Source organism: Indicator indicator, chromosome 10 (genome assembly GCF_027791375.1).
Source record: "Indicator indicator isolate 239-I01 chromosome 10, UM_Iind_1.1, whole genome shotgun sequence".
NCBI lineage: Eukaryota > Metazoa > Chordata > Aves > Piciformes > Indicatoridae > Indicator > Indicator indicator.
This window is the reverse complement of record NC_072019.1, coordinates 9,837,769-9,863,972: the sequence shown is the minus strand read 5'-3', so window position 1 is coordinate 9,863,972 and position 26,204 is coordinate 9,837,769. Positions and strand designations below refer to the sequence as shown.

Here is a 26,204-nt window from a genome sequence, read left to right as displayed (position 1 = left end):
TCTGGTCCATGTTGTTGCTGGTTTGCTTGAATTGAATTTTGCCACTTACCTTGCTTCAGACCATCAGCAGCTTAATACTCATCATCCTACTCTCCCTTCCCTATGCAGGCACTGCACAGGGAAGTGAGGGACAGTTCTCAGCAGGGTGCTCCTGTTTGGCCACAGAGTCCAGCAATGAAACTCCTCTCTTCCATTTCTGCCTTGGCAAGGAAGGTCATCCAAAAGCCATGCTGTGTCTTCTTCACAGTCCCCTTCTGACCTACCAGTTTTCTGTATGGTTGAGCATTGTCATGTTGCTCTGAAATTCTGCATGATGCCTAGGTAAAAGGCTGAAGATAGTATTGGTACAAAGAAGGTGTGAAGCAAGGTACGAAGCAAGGTAGAAACCCCTGAGTTGTACCAACCTGGCATTCTAGTTGAAATGCATGTTCAAGTACTAGATCAGAGCACAAGAGCCAGTCAGCTTCAATTTATATTCCATACCATTACTTGTGTACACTCTTAAAAAGTAAAAAACAGGGTTCAGAGGTGTGCAAGAATTTTTGTAAAAGCTCTGGGTTTCATGATCCATGCATGGGTTAAGAGCTCTGCAGGTGCACAGTGCCAAATAGCAACACAGCATCCTTGCTGCAAGCCTGGAGGAGAGGAGCACAGCTCAGAATTACTGACAAGGCAGTAATTAACAGGATGGCAAAGACCTTCTGTTTTGTCCTGATGGGGAGTCCCTTAGATCTTTGTTGTAATATGCTAAAGTTCTTTGTATGCAATAAGCATTATTTTGTAATGATATGACTGTCCTATAAGACGACTACAGTTGTACCGTACCCTCTGCACCAGGCTAAAAATGAACGTGTACATCAGCTGACTACAATGCAAGGCCAGCAGTACCTTTCTGCTTTTCCTTCCTCTGGTTTCCAAGTCTGAATTGCTTAAATATATCTTCCTGCATGTGAATTATGTCCACTTCACTGAGAATTTCCTGCCCTACTTATTTTGTTGTTGCCCTTCTTATTCTAGTAGTTGCACACATTGAATAAAGCGATTGTTCAGGCTTAAAGCCTTGTTATTTTAAAGCTTATACTTTATCCATATATATAAAAATAAATCATTGTACAAAATGTAACTTATTCTGCCCATACTAGTAGTAGTAATGTAGCAAAAAGCTTATACAAAGTGTTCACATAAAATACCAACATTGTAAAACAGAATTCAGCCTAACAAAAGATACCATACGGCTCAGACATCTCAGTGAAACAGCTGTTAAATCTATAGGAAATCTGAAATGTAGCACTTTGGTTGTTTGAAGTGAGGCAAATGAAAAGGCAAAGCATGCTGATGCACACAAGAATGGAAAAATAGTTACAGACAGAAAAACATCAGTAAGACGTTAAGCAGAAAGCTCTACTATCTTCAAACACATTAAGAAATTAGCACCAGGTTTTTCCCCATTTTGCTGGGAGGCTTTTTTCTCCCAGGAGTGAGGAACCTGCCTATCACTGAAAAACAATCAAAAGCCTGATTTTTATGCCTTGGCAGCCCAGTGACCCACTTGGTAACTAGTAGAGAAAGTGCAATTCACAGGTGCTTTTGCTGCAGGCAAGGCAGGAACCTGACTCCTGCCAGACAGCTTTCCCCAGCAGAGGTCTTGGGGTTGGCCGTGTACACTTCTGCTCTTCCTTCTCCAGACAATATTTACAGGAGTGAACCTTCCATCTTCTTAAGAACAAGACAGTCCTGGCTGTAAAGTTGACTTCAGATACCTTGCCAGCCACCTGTATGAGCTTTTACTTCCTTGGATGCTGTGCCTGGGAACCAAGCCCAGGACAGACCCCTGCAAAGCCAGCGTATGTATGAGCCTGCACAGCTCTCACACAACACCTTTTCAAGAGACAGAGCAGACACACACCTAGGCTGAAGAAACATGTATTAGTGGGTAAAACTAACATCCAGTTTTCTCAATATACACCTGATGTGCTGGCTGGGTAAGCCACACACACATTAGATGACCCTGTTGCCCCTCTCTACTGTCCCCATGGATATAAACCAAAACCATAGAGATATTCACATTTGAACACAAGCACACAAGACATCCAAAAGCTATGCATTAAGGTTATATGACCTTTTACAAACTTGCTAAACTCCAAGTTGGTTGATGAGGCTCTGATGAGAGATGCTCTCAAGAACGTTTGCTGTAACTTTACCATCTCTTCAACTTATCTGGTGGTCACATAATTCAGAAAAATATTGAACAATGGGTTTTGCCTGTACGCATTATAATTAGTAGAGGTACATTTGAATTTGATCAACATCTAACTCTCTAAAATCTGCATATCCTCTATACTATAAATATTACGTATTTAATGAACCAGCTTAAAAGCATTTCTCAATTTAAAAAATGTTAGTTTGGTAGGTTTTTTTTTGTTTGTTTGTTTGTTTTTTCGGGGTGTGTGTGTTGTTTTTTTGTTTTGGTGACAGTCCTTGGTTAAAACCAGTGTATTTCCAAACTTTAAATTGCACATAATGCAGCAACAGGATTGTGTGCTGTTGAAGCAGACCTGATTCTAGGCACAAAAATAGGATTTATCAGTCACGGATTTTTAATAGAATTTGTGTACAGCTTGTGCAATAATATATATTTTAAAAAATACTTTTGCTTGTATTAGTGTAAAAATTTTTTTTTTTTGCTATGCTGATATGAAAACCAGTTTAAAAATATTGCAATTATAATTTAAAAACATTGCATATGTTATCTGGTATATTATGTGACTTGTACAGTACAAATTTCTCATTCCTTACTGCTTTTAAATGTTTTCCAATTCTCTTGTTCATACTGTGCTCTACAGCTGACATTTCTCACACAGTTCCATACCACATAAATGTGTCATCTACTGACAAAAGAATTCAACTAGAGCATTTTGTGATAGAGCAGCCAGGTGAAGGTGGAATCACAATTCACTTTAGTTTCCATGTTTTTGTAGTCATATAGAACATAAGTTCAAGAGAAGTCAATGGTGAGTTGTTAGACAGTAAGCAGTTGCAGAATTAAGACCAGTTTAATTGTTCAGACACAATACTTGGGTATGCCCTAAAGCATAGCTTTGGGTTGTACAAACCCCCAGTAAAAAAAGCATTTGTGTTGGTATTTCAGGTTTCCTTGCATGGCATTCAAGAACCATTACTTAATTCATGAGACTTCAGGGAGTTATTCCCTGCCCAGCATTCACTGGAATACTTTTCTTGGCAAGAAACCTACCTTGCAGCAGACCCAGTTCCATTATGAAATTCTCTTCCAGAATGAATGAGCTATGGGTGCTTTGGCCATGGGAGGTGGCTTTGATGTGGATGTCCTCCTAGGGTCAGGTCCCTGTGTTATGTCCTAAACCACAGAGCACATACTTGTACAGAAGAAAAATTGCACTCCTCACACAAACTAACATAACGTGCTGACATTAGCAAACTGTGTTTAGCAAACTACTATTTTACACATGTGTATACCCATTGTGTAGCTCTTAGAATGTTTTCACTAAGGCTACCTGCTCAACTCCTCTTAGTTTTTCCCATCATTAAGCAAGCTTGCCAGGTGCATACTTCCTGATGTGCATGGTGAGAGAATTAAAGGGAAATAATGTATTTTCTGGAGACAAACATTATTGTTTTTCAGGGGTGGAGGAGAGGGAGGAGGAGTTAAAGATGAGATTATTTTATAACTCTGGAACTTTATGATATAACCAAATACTGATTGCTTAGCCTGTTAGCACAACTGTGCAATGATGTTACTTATCCACAGTGTTACCCATCATTAATGGACTCCTGACACCTACATGTAGAAGGATGACAGTGAAAACAGAAGAAATAGAAAGGACATACCGATCAAACACTCATTTACTTGAACTGTTACTCAGATAACTATAAATTCAAGTTAGCAATGTAGGTACAGAGTAAAGAACGGCATTTCCAGTAGAAGACAGTTTTTGTGGTATTACTGTATAGACCAAAGCACTGATGTGCTACTAAACATAGATAAGATTTATTATTTTATCAAATTATCTTGATGGTGCAAGAATTTCAGGGAGTTACTGAAGCTTTTCCAACACTCTAATTTTCTCTTTATTGCTCTAATCACCAGTATTTTTTCCTGTGACTGATCATACTCAGAATGTGCTGCACTTGCATGCCCTTGTTCATTTGAGTCAGTACCTACAGCTGTGTCCTTTCTAATCTTCCACAGCATCTCAGAAGCAAAGAAAGAAGTCTCCAACCTCTACCTCCCAGCAAAGGAAAACATCTGTTACAGTGGTTGCATATACAGTGGAACAGACCACCGACCTCCATCCTCAAAAATCCTTCCAATTAGAAACAACCTTTTCATCCTTAAGAGCTTTTTCACTGCAACCACATCCATGTGTTGGGCAAAAACCTTCTTTATCTTGTCCTTAGCAAAGATGCCTCATCCTCAGGCTGCTTCTCAACACAAAGAACAGAATTAGATACCAGATTGCTACTGTGTAATCAAAATCTAATTCTTGCAAGCTGAGCACCAAGAAACGCGCAAGTTTGTCACTGGGTTTTTCTTACATGCTTCACTGACCATGAGCTAATGTAAATTAACAGCAAAAACATGTTGCTTTTAAAATCTAAAACAAAAAGCCACATAAAACAGTTTTTTAAAATACGTTTTTGCAAAGTCATTTGGTATTTGACCCTCCAAGAGTGGTAACAGGACAAGCAGACTATAAAGATTCTAAAGAGTATTTTACCAGCTTTGAAAAAACTATTGGGAATTCATCCCAGTAATTTAATGGGAACATTAAGCTGCTGTTACCCCACTGAGGTAGGAACTTTAAAAAGTAGTTTATTACAAGAATAAACTTCATTTTCAATATATGCATGCTTCTTGCAGACAGCAAGGCCAAAATGTGACTAGACCTCAGATTTCATTCAAACTTTTATTCATCATCAAATTAAAAAATTAGGAAGGGAAGCTATCTTGAGATTCTGCCTTGCCCTGAGATACCCACATCTTATCCTTCTAAAAACTCCAAACTGTACCTAAGTCCCATGCAAGATGAAAAGTATTTACTGCCTATAAAGCATTTAAACCTCCTTGTGGAGCTCTAGCCCTTTTAACCAGAAGTGATTATTGCCCAGCCTCATTTACCCCTTCAGCTGCAAGTCTCAAATCAGTTCATCCCTAAAGCTCTCAATTAAAAGCAATTTTAAGGTGTACAAGACCCACACTTGTACAAGTATGGAGGTCACAGAACTTTTTATGCATGCACTATACACACTCCAGACAGAGAACAGAATCAACTTTTTTTTTTCCAGTTTCTTATGGAGTGGTTCTCAAGAGTTCTCCTCCTTCCACATGGCAAATTCTAACAGCAGATTTGAAAGGCGCCCTTAAATCCGCTGCTCAACATGTGTTTGCACGGGAGCTGTAGTACAAGCAGAAGTACAATCTTTTTGCAGTGTCTTAGCTCAGCTTTAGAAAAAGTAAGATCTTTGAAATGTAATATTTGTACTATGAAAGAAGACCACCACAAAAGCACAGTCAGTAGGCATACAGCAGCAGAAGCAGAGGCTGAAGGTCTGCTCAGAAAGCAGGAAACAGGAGGAGCTGCACTACAAAGAGCAGGTACCAGAGCCTCTCTGAACACCACTTGCAGAAAAAGCCTCAACACAGACAATGCCAAGACCATGAACAGTCTTTACTTCCATCAGTTGTTTCACAGCACAAGGAGACATAGCACAAAGTTTGTACAGCAGGATCTGCAGATGGTTTAAAAACAGTTATCTTTAATAAAAAGCATTGAGTCTGAATGTGAAAATATGAAGACAAACAATACTGCAGCTATGATCACCTTGCTTGCCTTTCTGTGCCAAGAAGTTCAACTCACTGACTTCTCGTACCTGCCTTTAACATTATCCACACCATCCTTTCCAACACCCTAGTTAGTGTAAAACTTAATGGGTCCCAACTAGTACGTGCAGTGTGTTTCATAACCTTTTCCTCTTGCTTCCATACTCTTTGCAGTGTGTGGAGAGATGCAACTACTGTCATCAGACAACATTCTGATTCACAAAGAAGCAGCACAAGTGTTGTACATAATTTAATTTGCACTTCTGTATATAAATGTTTACTATATTGCACACTATTGCAGCACTTAAAAACATCTAATTATATGCAAAAATTAGTAAAATACTTTAAAGGATTTAAAAATAAGGGTTTTAATGCAACTGACAAGATAATAAAAAAGCAATTTACTTAATGAGATACAATCCTTTATGTTGGAAATGAAAGTTACATACAACTAGAGTACAATTAAAATATACCATATAGTTCAACACTTAATTCCTCAAATGTGTAAAATTAACAAGCTTCTACTGTCATAGATATACAATTTTTCCATATTGTGAAAAGGATTTTCAAATTAAATACAGGTAACATAATATTCTGTAGTTATATTTTATGAGTGTGTTTAAATGAGAGGGTTGTATAATACTCACATTGTCAAATGTACTCACTAATGCCTTGGAAATTGCACACTTCCCCTCCTTTTCCAAAATAGAATCTCATTTCCATACTGAAGTCTATTATGCCATATTGGAAAAGTATTTTACTTTCTAACAGGATTTTCATAAAATTAATAAATAGCATAATATCATGGCATTAAGATGACTTTTCCACTTATGCCCACGTAGAATTTAATCTGGATATCAGACAGACATGTCAGAACCAATTTCCTAGACTTTTGTCTAATTGTACACGCAAGATGAATGGTTACAGTATTTTACAAAACAGAAAAACTTCTGAACCTTACTAGAATTATAAATGCAATGATCAAAAATTAAAATCATAACAGAATCAAATTGTGATCTCCAACATTTATTAAAATCTTTTAAAGTTCATAAACGACAACAAAGTTACTGTAGAATTTATCGCATACAGCTAGCATACAGCAGCATGTCCTTGGTCTAAATGAAATACAAAAGATTTTAACATTTTCATACAAAGGATTTCTTTAAATTTATTAATGTGACGATATATCTTTGTTACATAAAATTTGCTACAGCAAAGTATCTTATACTTTTCTTGCACGTATGTAAATATGGGTGGACAAAGACTGCATTCAGTGTCAGCCTCCTAATGACGTTGTGCAAAAATGCTCAACAACCTAAACATACAGAATGTTGGATGGTACGTTTCATACCCTTTTGTAAAATGTCTACAAAGGCTTTTCTTAAAGGAGCGTCATACAGATTAAAAGGAAGGAATGCCAGTGGTTTATTTGCACTGACATTCAAACAAATACAATGGCTATGTATTAATATAGCTCATTAAAAAAAACCAAAAACCCAATTCATCCTTGTATGCATGTAAATTTATCATAAAATATTAGTCTAGTTTAAACTGTTTAGATGTGCTGTTTTAAGACAGGTCACTGAGACAGCCAGAATCAAGTGTACAAATAAAACTACTTTGAGTAAGTTTAAAAGCAACCCCCCAAAAAGTGCTGAGCCACTGATTATTAACATTGAAATGAATGTGTGAAAGTGCCCAAAGCTAGCACATGGTAGCAGTATTTTTTAAGTCAGTTGGTGAGAGTATACAAAACATAATTAAGCCCAAATACTTATATCTGTGTGACCATACATTCTGTTTGATTGAAAGAGAAGTTAGAAATGAAGACACAACGCAACTAAAATAAACCTAGCTGTTGCATTATTTAAACTTGTCTCTTTTCTTCGTGAATGAAGTGCTGTAATTAAAAAGAAAATGATTGTAGCGGTACTCCATCCTCAGTTTACTAATATAGTATACCAGAATAAAAACTTGGCAATAACCTCTTATTCTTAACAGCTAACAAAAAATAACTGTGTTCATCCAGCGATGCATCTAGAATATTATTTTGCATTTGCTAAACCATATGTTTTTCATAGCTAATGGCAGAGCAGAATTTGCTTTTTGTGGTGTGGTGGGTATTATTTTAATGGATGCCTTTTTAATCAAAAAAGGCTCAAAACAAGGAATACTTTGGGAGTTCAAACATTGGCTTAAAAAAAAAAGTCAATCAAAAGAAATCATATTCACTGTAATACTGACCAAAACTTCCTTTAAGAGTTCAGGGTTCATGTTCTTAAAAAAGCTATTTCCTACCTGCCAACTGAAATGCTGGTAAGTTGACTTGGTTAGATATGGTCCAAAATCAAGACCAGGTGGATTTACTCCCTCTCATGAGACTGTAAGCTTTCCATGGTACAGTCTGGTTATGGCAATTTATCTACTGCCTAGGTAGGAAATACAAAGGAAGGAGGCAGTGATGAAAACTGCAGGGATGTAGAAAACCAAGGCACAGGGTCTAGCTACTGTCCCCTGCTTATCCATCCAATTGATTCTACTGAATTTTGGTCAGTCTCCAGGAAGAAATGTTTTAAAGTTAATTTAGCAGACATTTATATGGCGATAAATACTACCTTCAAAAATGCTAAAAACGTTGGCTAGGTTTAGTCTGAGCTACTAAAAAAAAAATTCATAATAAATTGTAGCATCAGACACAAGACAGACAAGATTTATTGGCTGGCACAGACTAGAAGCAACATTTATCTTTCACTTCAGTCTAAATCACACTAGCCGCAACACCTTCCATTTCACTCACACAAATAATACATTATTCAAAATAAAATGGAGCATTCTTGGGTAAAAAACTACTTCATTTTAAAGGGGAAAAATGAACAATACACAGAAACAAAGAACGACAGAAACCAAAGTTAAGTAGGAAAGTGGTCTATTATTCTGTGTTACTGCACAAAACAGTGCTTGCTTAATTGTGCCTAGTTAGAAGGGTTGGTGCAAACTGCACACATGGAAGATGGCAATAAAGACCTCAGTCAGCTTTGTGGAATGAAGTAACTAGGTAACTGTTTTGACATATGATGGTCTCAGCTCCACCTCATCTGTTAACAGAGTGCAAAGATCCCAATGTGAGCCCTGATGTCATCTTGTCCTCTTACTCCTACTAAAAATCAGCAAATTCTTTTGCACATTTTTCTGTTAGAGACGCACGAATATCTTCTTCTTCATAATCATCAAAGTTGCTGGTATCTCCAGGGCCTCTGCACTTTGGTATGAATGGAGCTTCTACCTGTATTTGGAGAGGAGGGAAGGTATACAAAAATGTTATTGCCCTAATACCCTTAGATTTGAAGTTGCGGTAATGAGGCACAACAATATTCCCTCTGCTCCTCAAACCCTGCCAAGAAACCAGGTATTACAGTTGAAACTCATGGCACAAGTAAAACTAGCTTAAGAAGGTGCAGACCTACATATGTAAGTTGAAAAACACTAGTATCACTGATAATCATCAATTCTGTTCTTGCAGAGAAGACCTTGCTCTCTTCAGCTCATAAGCTGTATGACGCAGCTTCCAGCTCAGCAGCAGCTGCATGGAACGCTTGCTTAACTGCTGCTGCTTGAAAGTTGAGGGAACCAGCAGCTCTCTGAAGATGACATTAAATAAAAGATACAGATCTGCACAGGGACATACCTGCATTTTTACTGGCTAACAGTCCCTTCACAGTTGGGGAGGGGAAGGAATTGCTGCCAACTTGCAGACACTGAAATGCTACTCTAGGGATCAAACTACTAAATTCTATCTACACATAGCTAATACTAATTCAAATCTTAATCCTTCTAGTCTATCACATGTCAAAGTTCAAAAGTAAACTTAATTATTTTTTTAAATAATTGACGTTTTACAATCAATTGAATGCTGAAAGAAAGAATAGGCAGGGTTTGGGGTGATGGGGCAACAATGATGAAGAATGGATGGTAAGTAAGGGGGGGACCAAAAAGAACAGAGTATCAGGAAGAAAGATAAAAGCTCTGCTGCAACAGGTCTAGGATAAACTGGAGTACAAGGCACAATTACCAATACCACACTCCTCTTTCTTGTTTGGCAGGTGCTTGTTTTATTGACCTTTGCAGTAAGCAACACATAACAAAACTATTGAGGTGATGCAAATTTAAACCTGGAAATGCAAAGTAATCAGGCAAGTATTTCTCTCTGGGACATCCCAAGGAGTATGTATGCCAGAGGCGTAACAGTGGGGAGACAGATAAGCAGTGCAGGCATGGCTCCAGCAGAGGCAGGGGATCAGATCACACTGTGCAATCACGGAACTGCTCAGTGCCCCAGGTAGATTACTGATGGCAGGGGGTTGCATGTGTGGAAATCAGTAAATTAAAGGGGTACAGCACAGACTAATATGAACGAAACTCTGCTGATTTTAGGCAATTACACTATACACTCCCAAGAAATAACACTACCTTTCTGCATTTACAGACTGTGCTACACTTGTGTGTATCCTTTTGTTCCTAAAACAACATACATGTTTAGGTGATTTATCCTGAGACAATACACAGTCTGTGTACCTACCTAGTCTAGAAAGCCACACATTTACATTATCTGAGTTCTTTTTCTCTGTCTTCTCAAATAGATTTTCAATTACTCTCTTATAACAAAGCTCAGAGAACAAGAAACATCTTACTGCTGGAATTTTAAAACACATGCAAATAAAATGCCTCAGACTTTTTCCTATTACATTCACCATGGAAATCACTGAAAAGAATACTGATTTATAGTAGAAATATCTGTTTGGATCTACGAAAAACCACATCATCAGGCAGGATTTTAATGAACAGCTATGTAAATACACAAAAAACCCCAAGACTTGATTTTATCTGAAATATTAAGTAATTGACTTAGAACTGTATCATGACAAATTATTCACATTACATCAGCTGACAAGGAATGAGACATTTATTCTGGAAAACACATGCTGTGGTAGCAGCCACTGTGAAAACCTGATATAAAACCAAAGTTTATTGCTATATTTCTATGACTGATAATACAATCCATGCTGTTGTTTCTGACCTTTCATATTACAGTATTTATTCCTTGTAATTAGGAGCTTCAAACTTATTCAGCATCAGTTATGACAATCTTTTAAAACTAGTAACAGCTATTTCTGTCTGTACTACCAGTTCACATTTAAAAATATTTCTTGTAATTCTTCATAGCAGTGCAGTAGCAATTGTAAGAGTATTTAATACAGCATTAAAACATCTGATTTAGCATTATGGGGCCTGGGTGTTCCCAAACAGCATACTGGAAAATGAAACTCAGTGCACGTAAATCTGCCTTGTAAACAGGCATTAAGAAAGGAAAGAATAGATAATTACAATTCTGCAATGGGGAATCTTTTCTTAAAAACATCTACAATTAATACAAGGAACATAGGATGTGTTAATTGTACGTTGCCTTCTAATAACTAATACATTTGTGAATACTACAACACTTGTACTGTCAGACTGTGTAGCCAAACAACCAGTTTCTTTTTATAAACTATTGTTAGTATTTAGGTTTGGCCTTTAAATTGCTGCTGTTACAGCAGTAAGGTCATGCCTCTACAGTCAAGGCAGTTTACACTGTTGAAATGCTAACAAATTCCTTCAAATATTATCACTTAACTCTAACCTTTTTACCAATATCTAGACACAAAATTGTTTCTCCTTGAGAGTCTTCTGAGACAACAATCCTTATTTTAGTCTTATTGCTGTCTACTGAAAAGCCAAGAATTCAGATGCTGCATTTAATTTCCTCAGAATCTGTTTCTAGTAACTCATTAATCTACAGATATTTGACTCTATCTTCAAGAGGAAAGGTAGCTTTGGAGCTACTGGAAGACAGACCTAGACTGCATTGTAACCATCATCAATCCCTTTCCCCAGCTTCCTCTCCCAGCTCTGCTTCATTCATCCTGGCAGCCACTAACATGCTCCCCTCTAAAGGTTATGTTAATGGCTGTTTGTGCTATGAAAATATTCCAAATTGTCTGTTGCTTTCATTCTTATGCATGTGTGAAGTTCATAGTGCAGACTGGCAATGGACTTTCTAAAATCCACATCACTAGTCATGTTGGTTAGGCAGGTCTAGAAAACCATTCTAAAAATGCCAGGAAAAAAAAAAAAAGGATTCAGCAGGGCTGTTGCCATTGCTACTGGAACTGCAATCAATTAGTAGTGTCAGAAGACAACTCCTCTTCAAGAGATACTGTGGTTTGAGTAGACACTCCCTACTTCTGATTCTGTACCAGAGCAAGAAGGAGGGAGTGTACTTCTTTAACAGACAAAACAAAACCACACCACCACAAACAAACAAAACCCCAACCAACCAAAACCAAACCCAACCAACCAACCCAACCCTCTAGCTTTGGCTAGAGTCTCTCCATGCTGAAGAACAGTTTGACTGTATGTCAAACTACATAGAGGTCTCCCAGGATTCAAAATAAAAACCAAGACACCAACGTCAGTCAATATTTACTCTTCAAAGTCTTAAACTGCTTTCACCTTTCCTCAGTTAATTAAAAGTGACAGATTCAGGAAAGTAAAAAATCAACAGTAAGAAATTTTACTTCAACTCCTTAAAGACCTGTCATAGGATTGATCGGGAAGAGTCTTACCTTTCTCTGATAAATGGCAATCCAATCTGTAGTGGCAAACCACTTGTGATTCTTTATGTCATTTACACCATTCTTGAGATTTCCGTATCGTTTGGTCAAATCTACCTGGAGTAAATTTCTTAGAAGATCCTTTAGGTCTGAACTGAAGTGTGATGGGAACCTTACCTAAAATTATAGATCCACAACATTAAAAAAAAACAAACATAAAAATTCTACTTTTCCCCCTGAAGCAAAACAGCATTCTTCTGAGAACCAATCATGTAGGAATGCACGAAGAGAGGATTATTGTTACATTTCTGTTTCTGTTTCACAGAACCTTCACCAATAGCATTACCTTGGGCATCGGAGATTTTTTTTAACTGAAAAATTTCTACATCTGATTGAGTTGGGGAAAAGTATTGATGTAGTAATGACAAAGCTAAATTTAACTTGGTGTCTCACCGATACAATATCAAGGTATTTCCCAAGAATATTTTTTTTATTATGTATACACAAACAGGAGATCCAATACACTAGAGCATATGTACAGCATAGAAATATATAGCTGTGCTCTGAAATAACAGAAATAACTGGACATTCATCAATTATATATAAAAACTCAATCTGGATCTTCATGCTGTACTATAACCTGTTTGCGATAACTAAATACACCACCGTCACAAGTTTTCTATAAATAATACAGCACTATCTGAGGAATGTCACACAAGTGACTGCCAATACAATTAATTCAAACCTGGCTAAGAAATATGTGAAAATGATTCACAGGATGTAATTACACAGGGTTTTAATAGTATAAGATGTACCAACACCCCAACACCATCCGCGATAGCAGAGGTAAGGGGGAAGGGCAAAAAGCTGTACTTATCTCTATGTTTTGCACTCTCAATATTCAGGTGATGTAAATGAAGAACATAGAATTATTTAACATAAAAGCATGTTATGAAATCAAGTGGTCTGATAATCAAGGACAGTGCTTCAGTTTACCTACTGATATGGATCTATTGTAGTATTTGAGAAATCTGTAAGTTTTAATGCATGTAATACCTAGACAGCTGAGAAACAAGAAAATCTTAAGTATTTTTTCAGTAGAGAATTAAATGCATAAGGTAGATTAAATGAAATACTTAAGGTTATGAAGAAAACATACTGCTAGCTAGACTGAATTTTAGATTTTCGGAGATCAAGTCCAGTGCTGTTTGTGCAACCATGCATCCATGGAATCAGTTAAAAAGGCATATGACCAACAGTACAAGTGTCAAGGAAAGAGATATAATTGCAAAAATCACCTTTTTTTTTTTAAGTTTAGAAAATAAACATTTCCTTAAAAACATAACTTTGTAAATTAATTCCCATATATTCAAGGAGACAGCTGAAGAGTCTCAGACAGTACAACCTTTCAGAGCAATCACCTTCTTGATTTTAGTAAGGTCCTTTAATCTCACTGCAGTTTGCCACATGGCCTACTGAGGCACTTCCCTCGATATGAATTACAAAAGTATGTAAGATGCAGCACAGCACACACTGGGACAAGGAAGAAAAGCACCATAACAAATCAAATGACCGCAAAGAAGCATGAAGAGACAACACTGTTTGGCAGAAAAAACAATAAAATGATCACATTTTTGTGCTAGTTGGCACGCTAAGAGATATTAATGAAAAATTACAGGGAAAAGTTGGAAAAACTAAAAACTGTACTTAACAATGAAAGCCAACAAAACATTAGGTATGTCTTGAACTACAGGACTGCAAAAGAAAAGAAACCTACTATGAATTATGAAAGCTCTTTCGAGCTTCTCAAAAGCTGAAAAATATTCCTAGAAAAGAAAATAGCCAGGCAAATTAAACATATAGCTTAATAGTTGCTAGCAGTTGTTGAGTCCTTTTTATCCAAACATATAAGTACATAATAACACAATGTCTGTTAATGTAATAGTTTGCACTGTAAATTTGAATGCAGGGAACAGATATTTAGATCTTTTATTTTTAGTATTACTGTGACTTCTGTACTTAAGAAATACGTATTACAAACTTTTCCTATATTCTTTCTAAACTTCTTACTGTCTAGTAAGCAGTAAATTCTGCATCTACTCCACACAAAAAACAGGCTCTGCCTTTGTGAAAACAAAGAACCTTCACTCACCTTGCCAGACACAATCTTCTCATAAATTTGAATGGGCTGGTCTGCAAAGAATGGGGGATATCCAGCTGCCATTTCATAGATTAACACTCCTAATGCCCACCAATCCACTGCCTTGTTGTAACCCTGGATAAAATGAGAAATCCCACCATTAGTACAATTACTAGTGTTGTTCAGATTTTCAATATACATCTATGGAATCTTAAGAAACAAGTGCATTACTGCTTGTTTATTACAGAAATTACAACCCAATTCAAACCAAACTGAAGCTCACAGATTTGAACAGCAATATACTTCAAACTCGCTATACTGAGGACAGTGCTATGGTGATGACAGTGAAACATTCTGCACACATTCCTGCACTGAGTTTCAGTGATGTTTATATGCTGATGCTACAAGACTCCCTAAGTGACAGAAATTTGTGAATTTGTTTATTTTAAATCAAATAATGTGGTTGCAGAAGGACTGAAACTTCTTTCAAAGCTTAAGGAAATTCCATTAAGTTTAACAATATTTCCTATATTGCATGCTGTCATCTTTTTTCTTGACTATCCACCTTTCAGAATGTTTTCATACTTAGTAAACCAGCTACAAGACCTCAGAAGTGTAGTCAATGAGCTGTTGCAGAGATATCTATGATCTGACCTTTAAAGTCTAAATATAGAATCATTAGTAAATTCTGTTGAATATTAAAGACAGATGAAACCCCACCAATCCCATCAATTTTATATGTCTTCTTTGAAATCTTTTACAATGCTCAGTGCTAAGACTCAGGCTTTCCTGAAAAATGGAGAATTTGTAGTGGACATGTTGCAATTTCTTCTACTACTTTAGCTGTGTAGGGGCAAAAAAAGCTGCAAATAACAAAGATTTTATCTCCAAACAAAAGTATTTTAGATTTACCTTTAAAGATCTGCAAAGGGTATTTAATTAAACCATGTATTAAATAAATAATTTAACATTATGCATTATGATTATATTATAAGCAGTTCTATAAACTTTAAGGGTATGTTTCCTTTTCAAAACGAGAAGGGCTACAGCTGAAGAGCTATATGATAAATTATATTCCTTCTATGTCCAAACAGTGGAAGTACTAGACAGAAATTGATCAACAGTAAGGTTAGACTGCATGTACTTTATGTGTAAAACCAGCAGTTTGTCATGTTTACTTTCATGAAAAGTGCCTTAAACCTGAAACACCGCAACTAGTTATTCAGCAACTACAGAGTTATCCAAAATGCAGTTACCTCTGGAGCTCCTCTTCTCCTGTTCTAGTCTGTTAACACTTCAGAAGGTAATCAACTCAGATGTGCTGCTCTGATATGGTTGCTAATTAAGTAACCCAAACATGCACAAAGTAATGACTGCATTTTGTATATTTCATAAAGAGTTGACTAGTCAAGACTTGATTTTTGGAAGTATCAGCAATTGTTTATTTCTCAAAGTTTAATAACTGTGCAGTAAGTATTAGCTACATCAAATGCATGGCTGAATGAAAGGACAAAGTACCTTGCTGAGTATTATTTCAGGTGCCAGGTATTCTGGAGTGCCACATAACGTCCAAGTTCTTCCTTTTACTCTTTTTGCAAAGCCAAAGTCCGTGACCTGTCACAAGAAGAAGTAAATTGACTTTAAGTGCATTTCTATAAAGAAATTTAAGTGCTTCTGAAATATTTTGCAAAGCTGCTCTATACAGAGGAAAAATCTGTTTCTCAAATCACATTGTATCATATAGTCAGATGTACTTTTAGTAACCATTCCTTCAGGTATTTCTAATGCAGCTAGATAAAAGGTTTCTTGTGATAAAATTAATAAATAACACAAAATATGTATTTTCCCCTTGATCCAAGTTTCTATTTTTAATTTTCAAAATCAGTGGGAACTATGGCTTACTGATCTTCCAGATGTACTGCAAATACATTATTCATTTTTCTTTTCAAATCTATTTATACTGCTGAAAGTTTAAAGAACATGAATATGAACAAGATACTTATCTTCTCCTCTAGCTAACAAATAAATTAATTACAAGAAGGGTCTGGATATCAGCCAGTCTTGTAAATTCTGAATTTTATTGCTTAAGCATCTAAAGGTTGTATGTAAAATTAGCGTGGGAATAAGACAACATAAAAGAGGTCTTCTGCTAAGTTCCAATTCATCTTTGAAAGCATCACTTGAGTCAAATTTGTTTATCTGAGGACTAGGGGGAAAATGTAGCAGTAACTGTATTCACAAATGGCAAGTTCTTAGCCATTATGAATTCCTCATTCCACTTGTGATGTTTCCTGCAGTAAGTTTTGGGAACTCTCCATGCAGTATCATCCTCTCTGAGTTTTTTTTCAGGGATTGTATTGTGAAAATATATACAGAAGCCAGGCAACTACATATGAAATTCTGGGATCAGCTTCAAGTTATCGAGCCTATGCTTATTTGAGAATCTGTTTCTTTTGTTTCCTCCTTCTTGGTATAATTTTCAATCTATTCCCTGAGAAAACATACTGTACTACAATGATAATCATTGCTAATTATACAGTAACATATGCTGATGTTTCTGATACACTAGTGTCACAATTAAACAATCCAAACTCCAAACTATCGAGGCAGCTTTTGCTTCATTTTTGGTGGAAACAACAGCAGCCACAGCTGGAGCTGAATGGAGAGGGTGATGTGCTGACTAGACAGACCTACTTCAGGCAGCAACAAACCATTTCTGCGTTTCTGAGCGTACATCAGACTACGTAAGAAGAATACACTGCAGACAAGCATTAATGGCTTTGAATTTTAAAGAGAAAATTAACAGAATTTCTAAACAGAATTTGTTTTGAGCTACAGTATCAACATATGAATACAAACTCTCTCTGTTCACAAGTAGATGCGAGCCAACCACACATGAGAAGAGTGACTGCTGGACCCATTATCATTTGCCATTTGCCCACTGTCACAAAAACATCCTGTTGCACAACTTCTGGACTAAGTTGTTCACAGCCTTACATCTGTCGTGTTCATCAAGAATTAACAGAACTTGGATTTCTCTTCCCCCTACAGTGTCAGTTTTATTTTCCATGTAAAATTATTTATGGTTATAAATAGCATAAGACATTACTACTTCCCACTTCTCTCAAACGTTTTTATTATGTGCTTTCCTGTCATATTCTTCTATGGCAAAAGGTGACACGACAAGGAAAGGAAAGCTTCTATAGTTTAAGGACAGCGAAGCATTGCACTGTGCTTGTTGCTGTATACCACCTTCCTATTTCCCACTTAGAGCAAAAGCATACGAGCTAAAAGGAAGATGAGAAGGTGCTGTGAAAGGCTGTTGTAAAAGCGAAGTCATCATTTCCAGCACTGCAGTTCTGTTCAATTTCAACTCAGTTCTTACTCCACATACTGAGAAGGATAGGACTCTGCAAGAGTGGTATTCATCTCACTGAAATTAAGTACTAGAGTGTCAGTGTTGGCATCTAAAGCTGGTCATCTTAAACTACTTTTATAGACAGTTCAGAGAAGCTGACATTTTAGGGCACCTTTTGTCTTGCTCTACAGCAGATGTATAAAATAGGTCAGATGAACAGAGCCATATAATCACCTACTTCTTACCACAGACCCCAAGGGAAATCTTGACAACTCGCTCAGCTGCAGAGAGCTCCACTGTGCATACTTAATTTCAGTCAGAGGAAGTACAATACAATGGCTTTAACCATTAATTCACGGGAGGGCATTTTAATGCTCTCTGAATGCATGCTAACATCTTCAGACCATTTATTTTAAACACACTTGCTAGAATTACCTAATCCTATACTCAAAAGAAGACCTCACTCCCTAAATATATGAATATCATACCTGGATGTATCCTTGCTGATCAATTAAAAGATTTTCAGGCTTTAGATCTCTGTAGATGAGGTCTAATGAATGGAGGTACTCAAATGTTAGCACTATCTGAGCTGCATAAAACCGTGCATGTGGTTCACTGTGAAGAATTAAAAGAATATTAAGTATCCCAATGTTATGTTAAGATAATGAAACAACCATGCAACTGCCAGCGATAGACAAATATTTTTAATGGTTTCTTTTACTGTGTAACAATAATAATAATAATGAAAAAAGGCAAACAGCAAACATTTTAGAACTGATACATTCATCCCCCAGATTCAAGCCTTGCAGCTAAAATACACATGCAAGTTAAGAGCTTAGACTTCAAATTTTACTATTAGAAACCATCATCCATTTCAGTGACAGTATGTACAGGAATTCCAAGGTTCTGTCATGCATAGATCACTAATGCCTGCCTTAAAACTGACTGAAAAGAAATAGAAATTATACATTTTTCATTACCTGACCAGTTTATGCCTACTGAAAGAAGGATAAATTAAATGCACTTCCCCCTTCAGAGTTCTTTTTCTTCAACACTAAAGAATTTCATAAAACTCTATTCCCAAACTAGTTAGATAAGGCTTTTAAAAGTAATGTCATTAATACTCCTACCTGAACCTTCCAATTCTTCTTAGATGTGAAAACATTTCACCACCAGGAACATACTCCATTACCATGTATAAATTAGAATTGTCCTAAGGAAGCAAGTAAATATACAAATACATAATTAGGCGTGCTATAGTCTCTGTAATTCCTACATACAATATATTTTATTAAAGAGTGAAAGTGAAAAAATGTAGCCATCCAATGACCTTAACAAATAGAAAGCAACAGAGGTAGAAATTCTTGAAGAAAGTGCAGGCACATGTGACAAGAGAAGCATTGTATCTCTCAAGAAATCTATTTTGAAGTACATTTGAATAAAGGTAAGTGAGTTCCTGGCACAAAATGGTGTGTAAGTGACCTGAAGGATGAGAGGATAAGATGCGAATACTTTCCACTTCTCTCAAACAAGAGACAAGATTTTGTCAACTCTCGAATTTTTAAGAGTGCAGTGTGAGGTACTCTCATATCCCATAGCGTCAAAACTGTAAAGCTTAAGGTAGATTACGTTTGTTCATTTTAAATGGCATTAAAAGATAAAAATAATAAAAAAGAACGAAATAGATAAAGGACACACACCACTCTATAAACTAGAAAAATCTCATTTCTCTACAGACTGACTAACACATGCTGTCATGAAATGAGAAGCTAGCCTCAAAGTTCTTTCCTTCATGGTTTAGAGTGTCACAAAGACCTGCCTCAGGTATAAACCTCCAGTAAAATAATCTTCAGAACAATTACAAATTTACCATTTCATACACTGGTACAGAAATATATCTTCTGGTGTCTCTCAAAGAAAGAATTATGCCTAAAAGCTCCCTGCTGTACAAAACCCAGTTTCCCTGGGACATCTCTAAGTTTAATTTTATTTATTTTTAATTTATTTGGAGATATTGCGAACTAGGGTGTCTGCTAGTGTGCACACAAGTGAAGGAAATCCTGCTCAAGACCTGTCAACAGTGCCAAGTGAAGCATCTTTGAAGACAAAAACACTAAAATTACTGTATGGTAAAAGTTAAATGTTTTAATATCTGAAGTTTGAGCATGCACTTCCCTGAAACCCAAACAACTTATTTCAAAGTAATGATTACCTTAAAAGAATACTCCAGTTTTACAAGGAAAGGAAAGTTCACCGCTTGTAATATTCTCTTCTCATTCAGTGTGTGTTCTATTTGCTTCAGTTTGACAACCTACGGGAGGAAAAAACCCAAAAATTTTCAGTTGAAGTATGACATTTTATAGTTGTTGATAAATTTTTCAGTGTAAGCAATTAGTTGAAAGCAAGCTTATAACTTTAAGATGAAATACCTTATGGATTGTGAGTACATTTACAGTGCCAAGAAAAGATTTAAAGTAGTCTAGTGCTACTTTAAAGAGCAATATCCATGCAATGCAGTTTGCATTTTCTTAAGAATTGCTTGTTTTTGTAACAGAGATACTTCTGCAGTAAGATGACAGTTCAATAAAATCCATTTGGTCTTTGGACTTGTTGCTAAGAAAGGCAGGAAATTCTGTCTCACACTTAATTATGAATTTTGTTAAATGTGAAAAGAGTAAACACACTTACATAGCTCACACATTAGTGAGGAGAAGACCAGGTTCTGCCAGACCTTTCAATGAGTTTTGCTTTTCTGTTCACCAAATCAGTTAGCAAAAGTATTTAAAAAACTTAAATTATACCTTTTGACAATCCAGTATAACGTTAAGCTGATAACAAGACAGGGCAGCAAGTGGCAGATTTATGATTATTAATTAACAACTGGTTTCCTTGTGTTAAACCCCAACATTGCATAATCATTCTTCCCATTTCACTTAATCCCTATTGCACAATTTATCTATATCTCATTTTGTGAATGGTATGATTTCCAAATAAAGTTACTGCCCTGCTCCAAAAGAAGAGAAAACATTCAAGAGTGATGAAAACAAGTCTATTTTCACACGTTCAGAGCATATAAGCAAGAGACACCAACCATGACTGAAACTGTGTTTCAATTACACTTTTAGCTGCCAAAGGTATTACCTATACAAAAAACCACTATGGTTTTGAAATAAATGTCATATACAAAACAGAGTGAACTAAAAATATTGAATCTCTTAATTCATAGCTATTTATAAACTGAATAAAAATTTTGCTCACATCAGCTCATTTGTGGAAACTGCCCCCTTCACTTGGGGCTTGTCTTGGTCATCAGGGCAAGCAAATGAAGGTTTTAGTTTGATATTATGAAGCATTCAACTGAATGCTAAAGAAGACTTTACCACCCTTGTATCTTTTGGATAGATACCAGAGGGTAATTTGCAATACCATAGGCTGAAGTTGCTGTTTAATGCTTCATAATATCAAAGTGGAGCCTCAGATTAATATGGCTTTGCTCACATTTACACTCAGGCTCAGAACATGTCCAGTGTCAGCTTCCTGTAGATCAAATGATGTCTGGTAATGCCAGGTTCTCCAACAACTTGTTTATACCTGAGCTTTTATTAACAATATTTTCTTTCAAAAAACAATTGTGCAATAAAGTGAGCGAAGCAATGGAATGTTACAGCCTTCCTAAATGAAGGTAGACAAATAAAGGAATAACCCCTTTCCCCCAAAAAACTGCTGGCCACATCAACATCTCTTTTTTTTTCATATCCTGATGAATCAAACATAAGATTGGGTAAGAAAGGGACAGACAATATGCCTTGTTTCAAGTAAAATATAAATTAAAAACTCTAGGCAGCCTGTCTGATTTCAGACAACTGTATGTTCTCTACAATATACAAAGTGATAGAAATTTATTGTCTGTAAACTATCAATTAACAGAAGTCACTAATTAAAAACTTAGGTATTTCTAATAGAATAATATATATATGTTAACTAAGTTGAGGTGAAAAAGTATATATTTCATAAAAGAATACTTCGAAACATCTGATTATAGACAAAACCATCTCATTTACTAATACAAGACTAATGTCTGGATGCAAACATCTTTAATCTTGTGAATATTTTTCTGCAAGTCCACTGCAATTGTTAAAAATGTGATTTTTTTTGCTTTTAACAAATATTTTTAAAACTATAGTTTTCCAATTTATTTTAGACTGAGTAGGAGCAATCAGCTTAAATTAAAAAAAAAAAATTCTGAGACTATTTTTGGTGGCAGCTTTCTGAAGCAAGATGTTATTTCCTAAAATGCTCTAGTGACAAGGACTCAGTCATTCATGAAAAAGGGTTCAAAGAAAAGCATAGTTGAAAATCTGAAATTTCCATGCAGCTTTTAGATATTCATTACATCTCATGTTAGAGTAACGCTTCCTGAAGGATGCCAGCAATGATACCAAGGTATTGATGCAATAGATTTCCACATAGGTGGAAATGGCTGTCTTCTAGTTGTATTATCTGGAGTGTCTCTTGAATTTTATTGGATATTTTTCAAAAATAAAATTTAGAAACCACTGTTATAAAAGAGAATTCTGAAGCTGCAAAAAATTGAGCTTTTCCAAGTAAAAACCTAATGTCAGAATTGGCACTAAAGTGGTAAGTTTATTGTAGTTTCTTCTTGTTTGACCATCATAAAGCCATGATAAAAAATACTGGAACTGCAGCTCAGGGAGAACAGATCGATTATGTCGCTACCATTACATAAAAATACTCAGGAATGGAATCATCAAATCATTAAGGTTGGAAAAGACCTCTAAAATCATAAAGACCAACCATCAACCCAACGTTACCATGACCACTAAACCATGTCCTGAAGTGCCGTGTTTTCTGAACACCTCCAGGGATGGTGACTCCACTGCCTCCCTGGGCAGTCTGTTCCTATGTCTGACTACACCTTCAGCAAAGAAAATTTTAATATTTAATCGAAACTTCCCGTGGCACAACTTGAAGCCATTTCCTCTTGTCCTATCACTAGTTACTTGAGAAAAGAGACCAACACCCACCTCACTACAACCTCCTTTCAGGTAGCTGTAGAGAGCAATGTGATCTTCTTCTCTTCTCCAAACTAAACAATCTCACCTCCCTCAGCCACTCCTCAAAGACTTGTTCTCTAGAACCCAATAACGCTGAAAGTGCAAAAGTCCACATGGATTCATCACTGACCTTCATTTTGTGAGTTATTGATTATTAAGCTCTCTGTTCCAGATATTTTCTTAGTATGATTTTTTTCATACAGCAGCACAGCTGTGTATTGTGCCTTACACAGTAAGAAGAGATCTTATATTGAGGACCCTGGAATCTACTCATCCATCAAATAATGTACTTCTGAAAAACCTGTCAAAACCATTAAAAACTAATTTTATTGGTAAATTCCTTTAGAAATACTTCTTAGCATTCCGGAATTCTGTTTTATTTAAAATTTAAACTTTATCAAATGACACTGCTCAATCTGACTGTAATAGGCTGTTAAAAAAAAAAGTCCAGCTGGAGTAACAATACAGATTCAGACTAGAGCACTTGAGTTTGCAACACAGAAGTAGTCTATTGTGTGACAGCTATTCTGCGAGACTGCGGTTCTATCTATGCAGTTACCACAGACGAAACAGGATTATTATGTAATTATGCAAACAAAAAGTAATACATCATGGGAACAAGAACGGAAATGATTCGTGCAAACAATGTGTTAAAATATGGTTCACAAGTAAAATTTTGAGAATTTCTGATCCAAAGAGTTTTCCAGAATTCTGAGCTACCCTGCAAGAGTTTATTTTTTAATTTATTTGAACTGCATCACTATGTTTTGCTTTTGCCTTACCTTAAAAAAGCTAAGCAAAGAATTTACCTGATAACATTTCATTAGTATCTTAGACACTACTTAAAGCCTCTTTAATCTGCCATCTCTGTTATTGGCCGTTGTAAGAATGCTATGCAACCCACACAACTGAATCTGATAGCTAAAAAAGAAAATCAAGCATATGAAGTGTCATCAGTATCCATGTACAATACGCGAAAGCAGAGTAAGTGCAAGACAGTTTAGCCACAGTTACCAGAACTTTGTCTATACGAAACTATTCCGTACCACAAAACACACTGTAAGTTACACTAACCTTCTGTTTGTCCAGTATCTTCATAGCATAATACTGTTCTGTGGATTTATGTTTCACCATCATAACTCTCCCAAATGATCCTGTTCCAAGGGTTTTTTGCCTCTCAAAATCATCTAGGCCAGCAGTGTTCTACATGTACAAGAATATAATGACATTATTTACAATCCCAAACACAATTTTAACTCTATAAACTGAATTCATTTATGATAGAAAAGTGAGTAAAATTACATTTATCAAAGAACTATAGTGAACTATTGCTATAACTTCATGCCTGTCAAATTTGAGCATGAGTTTTTTCATTGCACTTATTAAAACAGAGTAAGAGCTGAATTGTATCAATGTTTCTGTATTTTGTCACACAGATGATACATGCTTAGTGAGAAACATTTAGAAGTAAACACATAATAAATTTAACAATGCAGATAAGTAACCCCCTCAGGCTACTAAAAAAAAAAAGAATATCAAAATATAAAAAATAATTAAAAAAAAAAATCCGAAGCTCTAGAGACAGTTCTATGCGAGAGCTGTCTGGGCAGCATATTGCTGAGTAAATTTTCTCAGATAATCATCACCACAGCATTTTGAATGCTGCTCTAAAACCTCCAAGTTCAACGTCTACAAGATTTCTCTCTAAAAAACTCCTTAACCTGTCCCCAAGCCCTATGCAGTAGATTTAATACCCTAAAATCACTTTAATATCATGGGGGAAATTAATAACAGGGCAAATTCTAAATGTGTCAATGCTTATTGTTATTAAAAACCAGCTAAAACATGCCAATATATTTTAAGTCTTGTCATCTTGATGGTGAATATCTTCGTCCATAAGAGAAAGCTGTTGTTCAGTAGATGCATTTCATCACACCAAATTTGGAAAATACCCTAGTCTTTGCTGATCCACTCCAATGACAAAACTGACATTAAAAGTGGACACTCCTTTCAAAATTGCAGTATACCTTTTTACCCCTCCTGTTTTCTGTGCTGCTCATTACACAATGATAAGACAATGATAACGTGATTAAAACAAAAATGCAACAGAGAAAAAATTCAAGTGCTTAGGTGACTGATACCTGAGGGGGGCTCTCCCATTTTCTTAGAAAGTCTTCTTTGGCTTTGGCTAGGAACTCTTTCACTGAAAACACACACAAGAAAGTACATTTTAATTAATGTAATTCATCATGGATGTGATGGAGATGCTTTGTTAAAATATGTAAACTTCATTAACAAGTTCTTCAAATCATAATATGCTATTTTCACCATGTATGAAAGCAAGCACCAATGCCTCTATAACTTGCACAACATCTCCAGGTGATCTCTAAGCTTTCTGGAGTAACTACATCATTCTACACAAATTACTTAAACTACACTAGCTCTAGTAACTCACGATACTGCACGCGCAAGCAGGCTTTAAGGTGATGCAAGACGTTCTTAATTCAACCGGGAAAAAACCAAAACCACCTGATGTTTATAAATAGCCATTCCAGAAAGACAGACTTATCTATTTTTGTTAAATAGAAGTTACATTTTCTTTCAGCTGATTGAGCATAATGTCAATCTCACCGCTTTTTCCCTCATCACCTTTATTTAAATGCTGTTTGCAAGCTCAAGGACTAAATAGATAGCATTACTGCAAGCAAAGACAAAGCACGGAGCTACAGCAACACTGCACATTAGGCATGCCCACAGTCAGAGAGAATATGTATTTTTAATATTGATTTTCCAATGAAATTGGAAGAATGCACAATAGCAGAATTCTGGGTGACTGTTTAAAATGTGCACCAATGTTATCAGCTGTTCAGCTTTTTTGAACATCACTTATCAGCCAGATCAATGCAGATTACTTCATGTTCAGTCATAAATGGGAGTTATTTCAGACATTTATGTGGTTCTGAAAGTCACAGAATCAAGATGAAAATATAGTGGTTTTGTGGTCTCTGAATCATTTCTTGTAATATAACGCTAATAACAGTGGATTTTCTGTACTATGATGTTCTGCCACAAGCAATTTCTAAAAATATTTGGCAATATGCCATGATTATTCTGGTCAATA

At 36.0% G+C, this 26,204-nt stretch overlaps 1 protein-coding gene across 2 annotated transcripts in view; it reads right to left on the bottom strand.

Annotated features, from left to right (window-relative positions):
• Nucleotides 1-6,345: 6,345 nt before the first annotated feature.
• PRKACB (protein kinase cAMP-activated catalytic subunit beta) overlaps nucleotides 6,346-26,204 on the bottom strand; it is a 34,740-nt gene continuing 14,881 nt past the window's right edge. For both annotated transcript variants that reach the window (XM_054384129.1, XM_054384130.1), the window contains exons 2-10: nucleotides 25,225-25,286; nucleotides 24,158-24,286; nucleotides 20,221-20,319; nucleotides 19,139-19,221; nucleotides 18,497-18,623; nucleotides 16,169-16,264; nucleotides 14,663-14,785; nucleotides 12,523-12,687; nucleotides 6,346-9,143 (exon numbers count right to left, since the gene is read on the bottom strand). In XM_054384129.1, coding sequence (XP_054240104.1) covers nucleotides 9,018-9,143; nucleotides 12,523-12,687; nucleotides 14,663-14,785; nucleotides 16,169-16,264; nucleotides 18,497-18,623; nucleotides 19,139-19,221; nucleotides 20,221-20,319; nucleotides 24,158-24,286; nucleotides 25,225-25,286 — 1,010 coding nt within the window. In that variant the 3' untranslated portion in view covers nucleotides 6,346-9,017. The remainder of the gene's footprint in view (nucleotides 9,144-12,522; nucleotides 12,688-14,662; nucleotides 14,786-16,168; nucleotides 16,265-18,496; nucleotides 18,624-19,138; nucleotides 19,222-20,220; nucleotides 20,320-24,157; nucleotides 24,287-25,224; nucleotides 25,287-26,204) is intronic.